This window comes from Anas platyrhynchos, chromosome Z (genome assembly GCF_047663525.1).
Source record: "Anas platyrhynchos isolate ZD024472 breed Pekin duck chromosome Z, IASCAAS_PekinDuck_T2T, whole genome shotgun sequence".
Taxonomy (NCBI): Eukaryota; Metazoa; Chordata; class Aves; order Anseriformes; family Anatidae; genus Anas; species Anas platyrhynchos.
Window position 1 is genome coordinate 75,871,366 of NC_092621.1, and position 14,464 is coordinate 75,885,829.

The window sequence follows — 14,464 nt, forward strand, 5'->3', positions numbered from 1 at the left end:
TTATCCTGAACCTTGCAATTGGTTGCCTAGGAAAACCTGACCTAGATCTGTGATCTGGCTCATATCTGGCATTTTATGTACTGATGGTACTACACAGGAGACAGAAAAAGTACAGATACTTATGGGGATCATATGGGTCAGTTCCTGCTCACCATTGAAATCAGCAGAAAAAAAATCATATTAACCTGATAGGGAGCAGGACAAGGTCCTACTGCAGGACAGGAATATAGGGAATGGTGGTTCAAATCCATGAGAAGAGGTAATATGAAGAATACAGATATAATCACGTTACCCCACATATTTGGACTCCAGCGACTGACTACCCATGCACTTTATGCTGCTGAAAACACAAAGTAAACCACCCAAGCTTCAGACGTCTTTCACTGTGGCTGGATTAAATTGTTCTCCTGGGTCTCCAGGCATGCATGTCTCAGCTGCCAAGTCTCAGGGAAGCATTGTGTTTGGCATCACAAACAAACTGACTGGTTGCAGGACCCTTGATATGTAAGCTACTTGTGACTGGGTGACTGAACAGCATCTGAAAGCAAGCAAAAATACTAGTGATCCACGCTAGGAGGAACATGGAGAGCTTCTTCTAACCTTGAAAAGTATCAGCTAAATCTGAGTATTTTCTTCAGTAGGCCAGACAACTCTGACTTCTGTCTTTCCTCAAATCTTCTTTTCATAGAATCACAGAATGATAGAATGGCTTGGCTTGGAAGGGACATTAAAGGTCATTGGTTCCAAGTCCATGCCATGGGGAGGCTTTTCCTAGGCTTCTGATCATTCCTGGCACTCTGGGACTCTTTTCTATTCAGCACATATCTTTCTTGAAGACTAACATCCAGAACTGCTGTGCATGTGCCTAACAGACAGTGATCTTCTTTACATCCACCACCAGCCTATTTGCCTTTTCCGCGATGTAGAGACTGCTGAGTAATGTTTACCAGATGATCCACTATAATCCTTTCATCCTTTCTCCAGAACTGCTATTCAACAGTTGGTTAGTACTGGCTGTTAAGAGTCCTCATTTATTTTAAAGACTGGGCATTGTTTGGTACGGGCTTCCATGGTGACAACCAGTTGCCAGTACGTATTTTCTTGCTTTCATTTCCAGCCACATTTACACCTATTAGTTTCACCCAGATAGAGATGTGACCAGTGCAGCAAAGCTGCTGAGAAGCCATTTCTACCTTCCTGCCTACACATGCCCAGCTGAGGCAGCCACCTGCAGCCAGGACGTGTACATGCCATGTCAGTGTGGCTTCTTGCTTGGCAACCTCATCTGTGTCACAGCAGCTTGGGGACACAAACAGCACAAAGTCACTTCTGTCCTGTATCACATGGATGGCACCAAGTTAAAACATTTTCCCATCCATGCAGATAGCAGCAATCAGTAAGTAGAGCCACCTAGTTCTTTGGGGTTGTGCAGCCTTATAGACAGCCACATTTGTTGCACGCTCAGTGTTATCCATGAGCACAAACGAAATTATTTCACCAAGTGGTCAAGGTACGTGTGTTTTCAAAGGAACAGGGACTGGAGATTATCGTTGTTCTCTTACATCTCTAAGAGGCTGTAGTTTGCCACACAACACCGCAGACCAACACCAAGCAGAAACTGGAGCTGCCAGTACTCTGACCACCAAAATATCAGTTTTGTCTGCTTACACTTGCTTTTCAGGACTGCTTTCGAGGGCTGTGTGTCCTCAGGCAAGTAAGGATGGTGAAGCGCTCTCCCTAGAGAAAGCCACCAGATGCAGAGGGGAATTATTCCAAATGCCCTGAGAATTCTGGCAGAATTTTAGCAGGAAACTCCTAGCAGCCCTCCCAGTTCAGCAGTTCTGCCTATCCCCTCCTTCTCAGCAGTGGAATAATCTTTAAAAGAAACCTAGTCTCTTTTGTCATAAATTATTTTACTATATTAAATGACTGCAAAAAATTCATCATTACTGTAAAGAGTCATCTAGATTGGAAGCTATTGATTCTGGAACTCCTCTGCAGGACATTCAGCCCTGTGAATTGCTGGGAAACTCACAGAGGAGAAGGTCTGCACTGTTCAGTGTCACATCAGTCTCATCAAACCAACACCATAAGCAATGTCACACATGATAAGGACAAAAATGGTTGCAAAACACTTAAATTGAAATATTTTTCTTATTCTGGAGATATGAAAGTGACAACGAAAAGCATGAAAACTGTAAAGAGTTCTCTGTTTCACAGATGAGTTTCAGACATATACGAATTTCAGTCTAAATTTTCATCTTTTTGAAACTTCAGCAACATAAAGTATGAATTTAACACTAGAAACTGATATCTCTCAGTGTTTTACTAATACAAGAACACAATTCTTAGAGATGTTGTGACTAGTTTTCATTTCATTTCTTAAAAACTAGAGACTTTATTTTATTTTTTATTTTTTTTTCCTGTCTGGCTAGAAGTTACTTCCTTAACCAAAACAATTTGCTGAGTTCTTCAGGATGCTGGGGTGAGTTTATGCACACTCCTCATTCAGCATTTATCCTTACCACAAGGGGTAGTTGTAAAGATGGTATCTTAACATGCCAGAAAATGAATCAGCCTTCTGCTGGAGCCTATCAGTCTTAAATGCAGTGAGTCCCTGCATATGCTCATGCTTAAGAACAAATACAATTAACATCCCAGCATTAATTTTTATGTCAATGTAGGTAGGAATTCAACGTAGATAAAGGTTGAACTCCCATACACTGTACTGTCTGCAGAGAGCTCAGAACTCTCCAACACATACAGGGCTGTAATTTTGCACCAAAGCCAGTGCAGGAGGCAATCTGGTCCTCTATGATGCAGCTATCGTAAATTTAGTGACACCTTGGGTGCCAAACACTTGTATAGTCCTCCAAACTAGGAAACCACTGGATGAGTAGGGATCATATAAGAAGGATACCAGTGGGAGTTCTGCCAAGGACCTGATGCCTGGTGTAGTGTAGACCTGTACCATGAGAGTCTAAAAAATGCCCGCATGTGCTGCAGCCTGCCTGGGAAGTCGAAAGTGGCACTGCCCCAGGCTAGCCCTGCTCTACTGCTAACTTCTGCATGTAATTTGCAGCTTCTTACAGGGGGCTCCCAGTGGTGTTTGTACCTCTGTGGGTGAAAAGAGCATGGCTGAGCACAGCTCCTGACAATGATGGTGCCCCAAAAGACTGAAAAGCACCTTTTATTTAACCCTCTGCTGGTCTGGGGGGGTGGGAGGGAGGTGGGGCGGGGAAGAAGGGGGGAAGGTTCTTCAAATATGAGCACTTCTGGCTGCAAACTCACCTTTCCTGTTCCAAATCTTCAGCTGATTGTTGTTTGTGGATCCTGACTATTGAATTGGGTGCTTTCCCAAGCAACTCACAGTGGAATCATCAGCACGCTGCCTGTGTCAACAACTGGAGCTTTGCACTGTCTGGGGAGGGCAGCAGTCCACAGATGAGAGCAGGTCCCTCTCCTTCCAAAAAGCGCAGCGCTCCCTAATCCACACTGGTTGTTTGCCTTTTTTTTTTTTTTTTTTTTTTTTTTTTCACAGAGAGCATTTGTTTTTCCTGGCAAAGAGGAAGAAAGCAGTATGCACCTCCAAGCGCCTAACCTTACAGCAAGTTGGCTAAGCAACAAAAACCATCTGTGTGTCCAGAGCTGCAGGGGTCTGGTGTGCCATTCCAAAAGTCCATACCCGTGTCAGTGCAACTGGACTTGTCGGGCAATGTTAACCCTCTGAAGCATGAGATTGCATTCATGACTCTGTTGGATTTGCTGGTGGAACAGGCAAACAAATCCTTTGCCCGTGCTTCCTTTCCCCCACTGGTAAATAAATGCATGTGTGTCTTTGTGACATTCCTTGCGACTTGCTCAGAAAGGGACTCAGAAGCTACATGTTACTCCTGAGAGTGCTCAGAAGTTACTACACATGCAAGGGCTGGTGCTTTCCTGAGTAAATGCTGCAGAGCAACATCTGCCTGATGACTGTATTTTGCAAGGATTCAGTCAATGGAAGTTTACATTTAATTCTGCACATGAATAAAACAGACTTTTGTGAAGCTGGTAAGGAATTAGATGCAAGGGGTGACTCCTAGAAGAGCAAGCGTGCTTCAGGAGAAATTGAGCATCACTGTGCACCCTATCCCAGAGCCATCCCACTGTCATCACATCACCTCAGAACAGCATGAAAACAATAGTGTCTCATTTGTAAGCATCTACTCCACTGTCACCACCGTGTGCAGCATCTCTCCATTAATTTGTACTCCAGGATAGGACTGTTCAGTAGTTCCAAAAATGTAAATCCTTCACAGCTATTTTACTTTAACAAGTTTACCTCCCCCCCCCCCCCCAACAACAACAAAAAAAAATCACAAAAAGTTCTCAACTATTTTTGATTTCTTCTGCAAAATATTGTTTGAATGGCACAAAATGAAATCCAGCATCTCCGCTCCGTGTATGTGCTCAAGAGATGTTGGTGATGTGTTAAGGGCTAGGAATGTGCTGTGGAAACAATTCTAAATTTAAACAGTTGAATTTGGGTAAGTCTGGAGACAGTCTAGAAATTTCTCAAGGCAAGCTGGTTTCTGGTTTCTGTTTGTTTCCAGTTTTCACTGATACCTTGACCGCAATATTTTTTCATCCTATTTCCTCTTTCCTTGCTGTCATGTAAACATTCTTAAAGAAACAATATAGATAAAACCTGAGACATTATTTTTATTTTTCAGATTTAGAGACTTCATATTTTGGCTTTGAATGGGCAAAAGCCGTAGCATTACTAACACTGTACGTGACTTCCAGTGTTTGCATGCTCCAGAAGTCAAGACAACATGCAACTGTGCTTACATGGGTTTCTCTGTGGAAGGTCTCCCATAAAGCTGACTCATGATGCTACTGCAATCCAGTGTAGGGCTGCAGGTTTGTGTGTAGCCTCGCTTCAACCTCTGCAGCAAATGCAAGCTTAACACTTCCTCTCCCACAGCTGAACTCCACTGAGATTGGCAGGAACCTCACAGGTTCATACTGTGCTCATAACATAGATCTCTTTTAGGTTTAATTTGTGATAATATATAATTTATGCTTACTCTACCCATTCCTGGAAATATTTGCAACAGAATACAGCCTCCAGACATTTTCCTAACCCCACATGGTCTTCCTCTCTGTACAGGACTCAAGAATCTGTCAGAGTCTCTCCAGTCCTCATGACTTTTCAGCTCAGAATTTAAAATTCATGTGTATTCTCCAAGAGAGAACAAGTCCAGATAGAGGAACATTTTCTATTTCAGATACTCAGATGTTGGACTGCTGAAGAACAAGATGGCAGAGGAACAGTTATGATTAATCAGTGCAGTAAATACCATTGTCAATAGCACAACAGGAGAATAATAAGAATGGGGAAAAATGGATTAAACTTCGTAGCAGCAATATTCAAATAGGTTTCATTATACTTTGTGAAGAGGGCTTTCTTTAGCACCAAAACTCTGGAAAGCACATAAAGGAATGTGTTGATGTGGGTACATAGGGTGGCTGCCCTGGGTCAGGCCGCCTGGCCATTCTCTCAGACAATGCCTAAAATAGAAAACTTCAGGACCATGACAAATCCATGTAAAACAAATCCACTAGTCTGTCAACATCTAACAATTTGCAACTAAGAAATTGCTCCTGTCTTATAAGCAATTTCTTCACAGATTTCAGTTTCATGAGTATGCCTGGGTTCTCCTCAAGCCCTGGTGCACTGTGAGCATCCACCACTTCCTGGAGAGAGGTGCTCTAGACCTTAACAACTCCTTCTGGGAAGAAGACCGCTCTGGGTTTGGTTTGTCCACAAATGATACTCTCCTTAGACACCAGCTAATTCTTGTGCCAAAAAATGTGAGTAGTATGTTCTCTTTCTTCTGTAATATTGATGATTTTATAGACAGCTGCATATCCTTCTCACTTATGTGTTTTCCAAGCAGAAAAGTTCTAACCTACTTAATCTTTTCATATGTTTTTTTTTTTTTTTCTACAGACTTCAGGTCTGAAAACAACTGAACTCAAACAGACTTGATAGTGTGCCTAATTTAAGGACAAAACATCACTTCCTAGATGTAGATGCAGGAAAGCAGCTTATTAAATGATCATAGCAATAAAAAACTGCCAATTAAATTAATGTGTCATGTTTTTCCGTTCAATCACCAACACCAGGAATTGTAATTTTCATGAATGATGGTCTCTGGCATGACTTATAAAATTTTTGGAGAAGTATTACAGTGAAATGATCTTAGGCACAATATCTACGAGTCATGAGGTTTAGTTTTGTGGGTCAATTGACAGTATGTAAGCAAGGAAAAAAGTGATATTTGTTATTCTGCCAAAAAATTTGCTCAAATTCATTGATGTCACATAATGCTCACTGCAGTTGCTAAGTGTGCAACCCAGAAATATGGAATGCCTAGGTTAACAGTGATTGAGATAGAGGAACTATACTGATACTATCTTTCCAAAGTATCATTGGCATTACTACTCTCAAAGAACTGTTGAAAAGGCGATGCAGGTTTATATGTAAATATATAAACACCTACCTCCATTTTGGAAGGACCTGCCCTCAGTGTTAGTTTAACTGGTGTGAAGTTAATTTCCCTTGCAGAACTAAGACTGCCTTCTCATTCCCTTTGAGTGGTTTCCCACAGAAACTTCCAGTCCCTCTGGGAAGGTGGCAGCGTGGTGCTGGCCCCGTGCTCCCTGCACTGGGATGCATGGTCCTGCATTGCCCTGTCAGCACCTGCTGCGTGCAGGTGTGAAGGACTTCATTGAAAGGAGGGCTCCATTTTTCAGATAATCCAACTTGCTCGGGAGGACTGCTGTGCCTTCATCATTTACTCCTCCTTCACTCTATGCTTTATCAGCAGATAATCAATTTTGACTTTGCATTTACTTCAGAGTACTGATAGACAATGCCTTCAAGCCATGAAAACTGCGTTCCTGTAAAGCCGTCTCTTGCCTTTGCCCCCAAACGGTTCCTCATCAGCACTCCTCGTTAGCAACAACTATTTGAGACCTGTCTGTTAGCAAGTCCTTAATCCATCTAAGGTATGTCCCACTGATCCCAGAGGGTGCTATTTTTAAACAACAGAGAACTGCAGTACCAAGTCAAACACCTGATGGCATTTGAGTAATGCTATATCCAGCTCAGAACTGGATCTTAGAAATATGCAATTGCACGAAAAAAGCAAGAACGGTCTTGTCTGACAAGAGTTGTCTTTGACATGGCTACTTGAATGTCAGAGATCACTTTTCTTTAATATTTCACTGTTTCTCCCTAGGAAGTGGTGAGCACCATTCCTGGTGGCTTTGCTTGCTAATAAATCTGAACATTTAAGTAGCTTTCCCCTGGTGTTTTTAGTCTGGATATATCCTTAACCTGAACACCTCTTCCAGCTCCCATGTTGGTTGTTGCTGTGCTGGAAGGTTTCTCCTTAGTGTCGTGTCCCAGTGATTTCTCTTAATTCACCTGATACGGGGTGAGAAGCACTGCATTGTACGTCCATTCGTACCTCAGGCGCACTGATCCATACTCAGCGCCTTCACTTGCCAGCTTTACGAGCGCTATCTAAGCTATGGAAGATATTTACATTTTGTAAATGCCTGCCTATATTTAGATCACTGTCTGGTGGTGATATCTGCAGTCACAGTGAATGGGGCCACCTAACAAACTGTTGAGCCATGCAGTTTATTTGTCTGAAATGTGGTAAATTCACAGAGCTCACCTGTCCCCTGGCCTCTGAGCTGCTCCCTTGAGGACCACTTACATTCCAAAGTGCTGAGCAGCTTACTGCAGGCATATTTTCAAAGCCACAAAAATGTTTCCTTTTTCACCCCAAATTTTACCCACACATGCAATGTCATTAGCCACGTGCATATTAAAAGCTCTCTTCTTTTTCTCATTTTTTTACTTTTACAGAACCACATTTTCTGCTTTTTATTTAGCATTTCCTTGTCCTGATTACCCATAGCATTCAAGCTGTCCACAGTCTTGCATGTATCCCTACCAGACAAGGGCAAAGTCCATTATACACACTCTACAAAGAGATTAAGTGCTCACTGCTGGCAAAACAGGTGACTGACTTGTGTTCACCAAGGTTTAGAGTAATGACAGGTAGACCCCATTTTTCCTCTTCCCATGACGCTTGTCTCCATGCCAGACAGGCGTACAACTAAAACCATGATCAGCCAGAGTAATGAAGAATGAAATCAAACTCTTAAAAAGCCTTCAGATACGAATATTCATATTTGGATGTTGTTTTCCTTAAGTATTCAGTGGGGTGCCCTTAAAATTTACACTGCTTTTCCTCATTTGCCATGGTAATTATGAAAGCAAACAGAAACATACAGACAACAGTGTACAGAAGTTCCAGCCACCAGGGACAGAAGTTTTCTTTCTGTATGCTTAACATCCATCACAGAGCACTTTCATAAGATTTTGCCCACCAGGGTGAGATACTGCAGCTTGTTTAGTACATTTTTACACTAATAACTTTAAAGGGAACATCAGTCTGAACTGAAATGCCATCTTTCTCTTTTTCTAAAGCAAATCTGTGCAGCTTTTGATGACTGACCTTATTTTTGCCAACCAATGGCAGATGAGAAATATCTAACTTATTATATCATGTGACATCCTGGTGGAGCAAAGCTTACATTAGAAATAAACTTCTCTGTGCTCCGATAAACATCTGCAACTGTCCAAGCAGAGGCGAAAAAGTCACCTCAGAAGCTTATATGGACAACCTGCTGCTCTGCAGAGTGTGCAAGCCAGAAAGTCACGCCATTGGCCCACACTCAGGTTAAAACAAGGATGAACACTCTTGATGCTGAAGTTGGATTCTTTCAATCTAATTCATCACATACAGTACTGTACCGTGTTTTACTTGTAGCTAGCCTAGCAGGCAATACAGACATAGAAGCCATAAAGGAAATATATAGAGAAAATGCAGGTCCAGGTTCTCAGGGCCTCCTTTCACAGCTGCATGAGCCTCCTCTATGAAGCTACAATCCTCCAGATAATAATTTTATATTCATAATGGCCTCATTGGTGTGAAACGCAAAGCACCAAGAAGTAGACTATCTGACTTACTCTGCTGAAAGGCTGAAGGACATCTTGTGGAATAGAAATAGATGTTGTTTGGCTTTCTGCTACATAGCAGGCAGAAGAAGCAGCAGTAATGTAAGCCTTTATTATTTTTATTTTTATTATTTTTATTTTTATTTTTATTTTTATTTTTATTTTTATTTTTATTTTTATTATTTTTATTTTTAATTTGACATAAGTTTTCCAGAGCTATGCATAGCAGCAATATGTTAAGCAGTTCTGCAGCATGGTTCTCCCATATTTATTGCAGCAGGAGTCCCAAACCAGAGGCAGTGGTGAGGGTTAGCTTTGGGTGAACAGCTCCAGTCTTTCTATTTGGGGACCTGGCTATGCCTACACCAACATAAAACTTTGAAACAGCTTAAAAAATGAACCTACTTTCTGCTGCTTGACAGTTAAATGCTTATAGTATTCCCCCTCCACTCCCAACCGCCACCATATCACATGATACCATCTGATGTTTTTACAGGGAAAATATTTTAGAGAGGAAAAAGAAAAAGAAAAGAAAATACAACAGTTTGTTTTACATCTGGTTATTCTAGATCTCCACGGGCTATCTGGCAGAAGAGTGGACGTAAAGAAAACGGCATGGAACAGCACCAGTGGCAGCAGCAGCAGCAGCCATGCCTCTAACTACAAAGGACGCCCGTGATCTCCGCGGGCTGCAGCAGCAGCTCAGAGCATCTGTTGATATTTGGAGGTGGGGTCAGGGCTGTGCCCCCTGCTGCAGACCTCCTGCAGTCCCTATGGGGACTGGGTGCTGTGACAGGAGGGTGTTGAGGCAGCCGTGTGGGGCTGGCAGAGCCATGCCGGGCTGCTCATGTGGCACACCGGTAGATGAGCTGGCAGTTTCTGTGTGCCAGGGGGGATGTGGTTTTACCAACACCTGGGCCTGATCCCCATCCCCTCAGGCATCCCTGCCTACGGTCTGCGGTGGCGGAGATGGTGCCTCTCTAGGAATTGCAGCATGAAATGTGAAAATGAAAGTTTTGGTTAAAATGGGGCAAAATGCTGCCTAGACCTCACCCCCGGGAGGATGCAAGTCGGCAGAGAATTTGCCTGAAAGCATTTACTGAGCTGACAGCTTAACTAGTACATCAGTTAATTACATGATTTTGATAATGTGCTGTTTGTATTCGACTGTGTTAAAAACTAGTAATATCAGCATCGCTTCCTGCAGTAAAAGCCGCCCTGCAGCAGATCCTTTTTGTTTAACTTCTCAATCAGCTCAGCTAACGCTCCCACCGCATGAAAATATCCTTCTCAGTGGAGCACTGATTTTCTCCCGCAACCTCCCCTCCTCCCCACTTACTCCCTCTTTTCTTTTCCACCATCAATCTTACAAGTGTGCCACTGTGCATTCGCATTTCTCTTTCTGCACGTGTCAGCTCTGCGCACTTCAGCAGAGCCCCCTTCCCCAGACAAATCCTGCAAAGCAGGCTTTAACTACTCGCCTCCCAAAAGGGGAGCTCCATGCACAACTTGGCACCCGAAGGCTCCCCAGCCACGCTGCAGGAACGCTCCCCCGGCCACGGACAAAAGAACAAGTAAAACGAAGCTGACTTACTGCTATGGCTTGGAGCCTTTCCTTGTGCAACTCTGCTTCCGCCATCCTGGAGAAAAGGACACAGGAGGAGAGAGAGGGGAGGTAGGAGGAAAAAAATAAAAAACACCACACACCGACAAAACAAAACCAAAAAAAAAAAAACAACAACAACAACAAAACCAATGCAGAGTGCGCACTGCAGTCACCCGGGGGAACTGGAGTAATAGTGAAGAAAGCTGAGCTCCTGTGTAGTAGCCAGCCACTTTTGGAGGCACTGCAGGCTGGCTCACGGCAGGATCATTTCAGTTGCTGGACCAGCGCCTGCCTTGCTGCCTGCCTCCCAGCTGTATTGCTAACTGCATTTCATTGCAGCTTCTGTGTGCTGTTGCTGTCACACAAGCCATGTATGCACTCTCCCAGCAGCTGAGCGCAGGGATGGCTCGCATGGCTATAATTTTTTGCCTTGACGTCTCAGCTCATTTGCTCCTCCTATGGAGCGCTGGGTCACGACAGGAGCTCGACATCCGCGGCGTGCACAGTAACCCAAACCTGCATGACTGCAGCAGGGGAGCAGGCAGCATCCCCGCCGTGCAGTGGGGCTGGATACAGAGGGGAGCACGGAGGAGAAGCAAAGAGGAGAGAAGCACGGCTGCTAGCAAGTGCTGCAGTCACACAGCGCGCTGCAAATGCTGCTGCAGGGCAGCCTGCAAGAGCAGTTGTGAAAAGCAAATGCAGGGGGGGAAGGTGTCTGTGCATTGGACACCGAAGCTCTGCATTGGCATCCAGCACTCCGAGGTGACAGAGCTGCATGAGGGAGCTGCTCGACTGGGGACCCAGGGTGAGCAGCAGTAGGGAAGGGGGCAGGAGGGGAAGGAAAGGGAGGCTGGAAACAGCACCATGAGGGCACCCTTTGGATTTAGCTACGGCACCAGTTCTGCATGTTTCAGCTGCCAGCCGCTGTGATTTTTACGTGATCTCCCACTCTCCTTGTTTTCTCATAGACACTGAAGATGCCATCCTCTCTCCCAGCCCCACCCCACTGGGTGCTGCAGCAGAGGTGAGCACAGGGTTGCCCTGGCAGAAGGGCTGGTGGGGCCGTCCCTCGGAAGCAAGCTCTGCAGCAGACAGTCACAATTTCACGACCATTTGCTGATGAGATGGCGAAGCTCCTCTGTCCTGGAGGAAGCAGTCTGGAGGTCACCCCATTTCCCGTACTCCTGCCCCTCTGTGTGCCATCCAGCCTGGCATTTTACCCCTCTGCTGGCAGCATTCCTCCCTCCCAGATACCCTCCAGCTCTGTCCCACTTCCAGCTCCAGGATGTGCCACTGGCTGCAGACTCCTTTTCAGGCAGCTGCTTCCACAAGTATTTCCACCTCCTGGTCCCATTTCCCTGACCGGTGCCAGCCTCCTTGCCTCGTGACGGCATATCAAAGTGACTTCTTGCCTAGCTCTGCCTTTGTGAAAGAGGTCCTTTGTTGCACAGAACATTCACGGAACATTATATAACCCCAGTTGTCTCCGTGCCCAAAAAGCCAAGTTTTATTGCCATGTCCCAAGTGAGGTGGTGCCTGTGAGTGGGCGTCAGGGTGGGCTCACAGCTATGGGAAATGCAACACCACCAGCTTAAACTGGGATACCCTTTCAATCTTCCAGCTTGGCTTAAATAATCTGTTGGATGACATCTGGCAAGTAGCTTATTTGCTCACTTTCAGCCTTTTCTTTTTATGCAAAACCTCATTTTTTATATTTAATTTATTTTTATTTTTTTTTCATAAAGATATATGTATTGCTGTTTATATCACTACAGCTGGTTTTGAAGTGCCCCATCACACAGATCCAGATATCCATACTCCCACATGTGCATGGAGAACTTACACGGGCAACTCCTACCAAGACTTGCAAGTTATGCAATTAAATCCCTTCAATACCTTTCTCATGTTTTGCTGTCAAGCCTTGCCCCAGGGAGGAATTCAGCTATGGGCTGTACCCAGCCAAGGCCGGGGAATGCTCCAGCGCTGGCTGTGGCTGGAGCTGGGATGGGGACATATCCACCCCACGACCTGCAGTCACGGCAGGTGCTGTCAGACTGGCACGTGAAGTGCACCACACTTGGCCATCTCCTCTTTCCTTCCACATGGCACCCTCTCTACAAAGCATTGAAATATGTTTAAGTGTATTCAGGTTACTTTTATTTAAGTGCATGTGTGCATCTCACTTCTGATGTCAAATCTTTGATAGTTCACAAAGCACTGTGAATGCAGCCAAGCTGAGCATGGCACTCACATTGTGTTTATCCCTTCTCCCCTTTAACTTGCAGGTTATGGGAGCATCGTACAGAGTGCTGGGGCATCCCTGGCCAAGCAAAGCATGAGGCAGGGCCGTGCACCTTTGCTTCATTTGCCAAGGAGCAGCCATATGATGGATGTGTGAACATCTGAGTATGCTACTGGGCTGTGGAACTGAAAGGGATTTGTTAAAGCAAGATGTGCAACAGCACTGGTACCGAAAAGAGTTGATAGAGCTGTGCATAATGATCTTGTTTCTGAGAGTCCAAATTAGAAGCTTTTCACCATTAGCAGCATCAGGGCTCTGATGTGGAGCCAGCACTGGTGGTGGAAGCGTGGTCCATCATAGATCAGCACAGCTGGAGGAGACCACTGTACAATCATACAGGAGTAGTGGAGGGTGCAGTGATGTCTGCCAAAGTGAAGCCTCCTTCACACAGAGCACACCTGGGTGGAAAGACCTCTGTGAGGTGACAACTGGCATGCCAGAGGCTATAGGGCACAGCGCCTGGGGACTTATGGTGAGTTAAGACAGCTTAAAATCAAACAAAACAAAATTCCATTTTTACTTTTTTTTTTTTTCCATATTGGTTAAGATTTTTGTTTCCAGAATACTTAACTATATCATTAAGAAACTTCCTAAGGTATAAAGAAAAGAAAAGCAGATGGGGGATGTGTAGGGAAAGGCAAGAAGCTGCTAGAAAATTGGGCAAGTGAAAGGAAAGAAGCATTTTAATGTACTTCGTTCAGTAGCTAAAAAAAGAGGAGAAAGGAAAAATACCACTATTATTTTCAAATGTCTATAAAAAGACTGTTATTTTCACCACAATTTTCAAAAGAACAAAACCCACTAAACCTTAATAATGCGTGAATTGCATCCCACTTCCATGCAAAACAGACTTTTATTTTTATTTCTTTGGACATGGGTGTAAGAAACAATCTGTAGTCCCTGCTCATTGCTGGAGAGGATCCTGAAAGCACTCTGAGTTATGTGTCGCCTGAACTTCTGATGAGACAGACAAGTTAAATAGTGGAAATTGGGTTCTGATGTCTCTCATGGAGCTGAGCTGGGCTAGGAAAGGTTCTACTTAAATCACCCATGCTTATTTTATTTTTTATTAATAACTAAGGTCAGGCTTGTCATTGCTCTGTACATAACTGGAACCCTTCTCCATGATGCCAGGCACCTTGTCCTCAGGGCAAAACCCTTGGCTCCACATCCTGCTGGCTGTCAGCAGGACTGAGTCAGTCTAAGAAGCCAGACTTTGGCCCGAAGACTGCATGAGGAAGGCACACGCACGCACATGAAGGTCAGGACCAGCGCCTCAGCCACTGCCAATGTATCGACATATTTTTGTGGTGACAAGTTAGTGGTTGGATCCTGGCAGCGGCTGTCAAGAAAACACAGAGCGGGGAGGGAAAACAGGCTTCACATTTGCATTTCAGATTGTTTAAGAGAAGATGCTTCTGGCTCTTAAAATTACCACATGCCAGTGTGTTGCATTGTGCTACGGTAA

General features: G+C 44.4%; 1 protein-coding gene across 2 annotated transcripts in view; it reads right to left on the bottom strand.

Annotated features, from left to right (window-relative positions):
- PALM2AKAP2 (PALM2 and AKAP2 fusion) overlaps positions 1-11,108 on the bottom strand; it is a 258,500-nt gene extending 247,392 nt beyond the window's left edge. For both annotated transcript variants that reach the window (XM_072030988.1, XM_038170133.2), the window contains exon 1: positions 10,683-11,108. In XM_072030988.1, coding sequence (XP_071887089.1) covers positions 10,683-10,727 — 45 coding nt within the window. In that variant the 5' untranslated portion in view covers positions 10,728-11,108. The remainder of the gene's footprint in view (positions 1-10,682) is intronic.
- Positions 11,109-14,464: the final 3,356 nt, after the last annotated feature.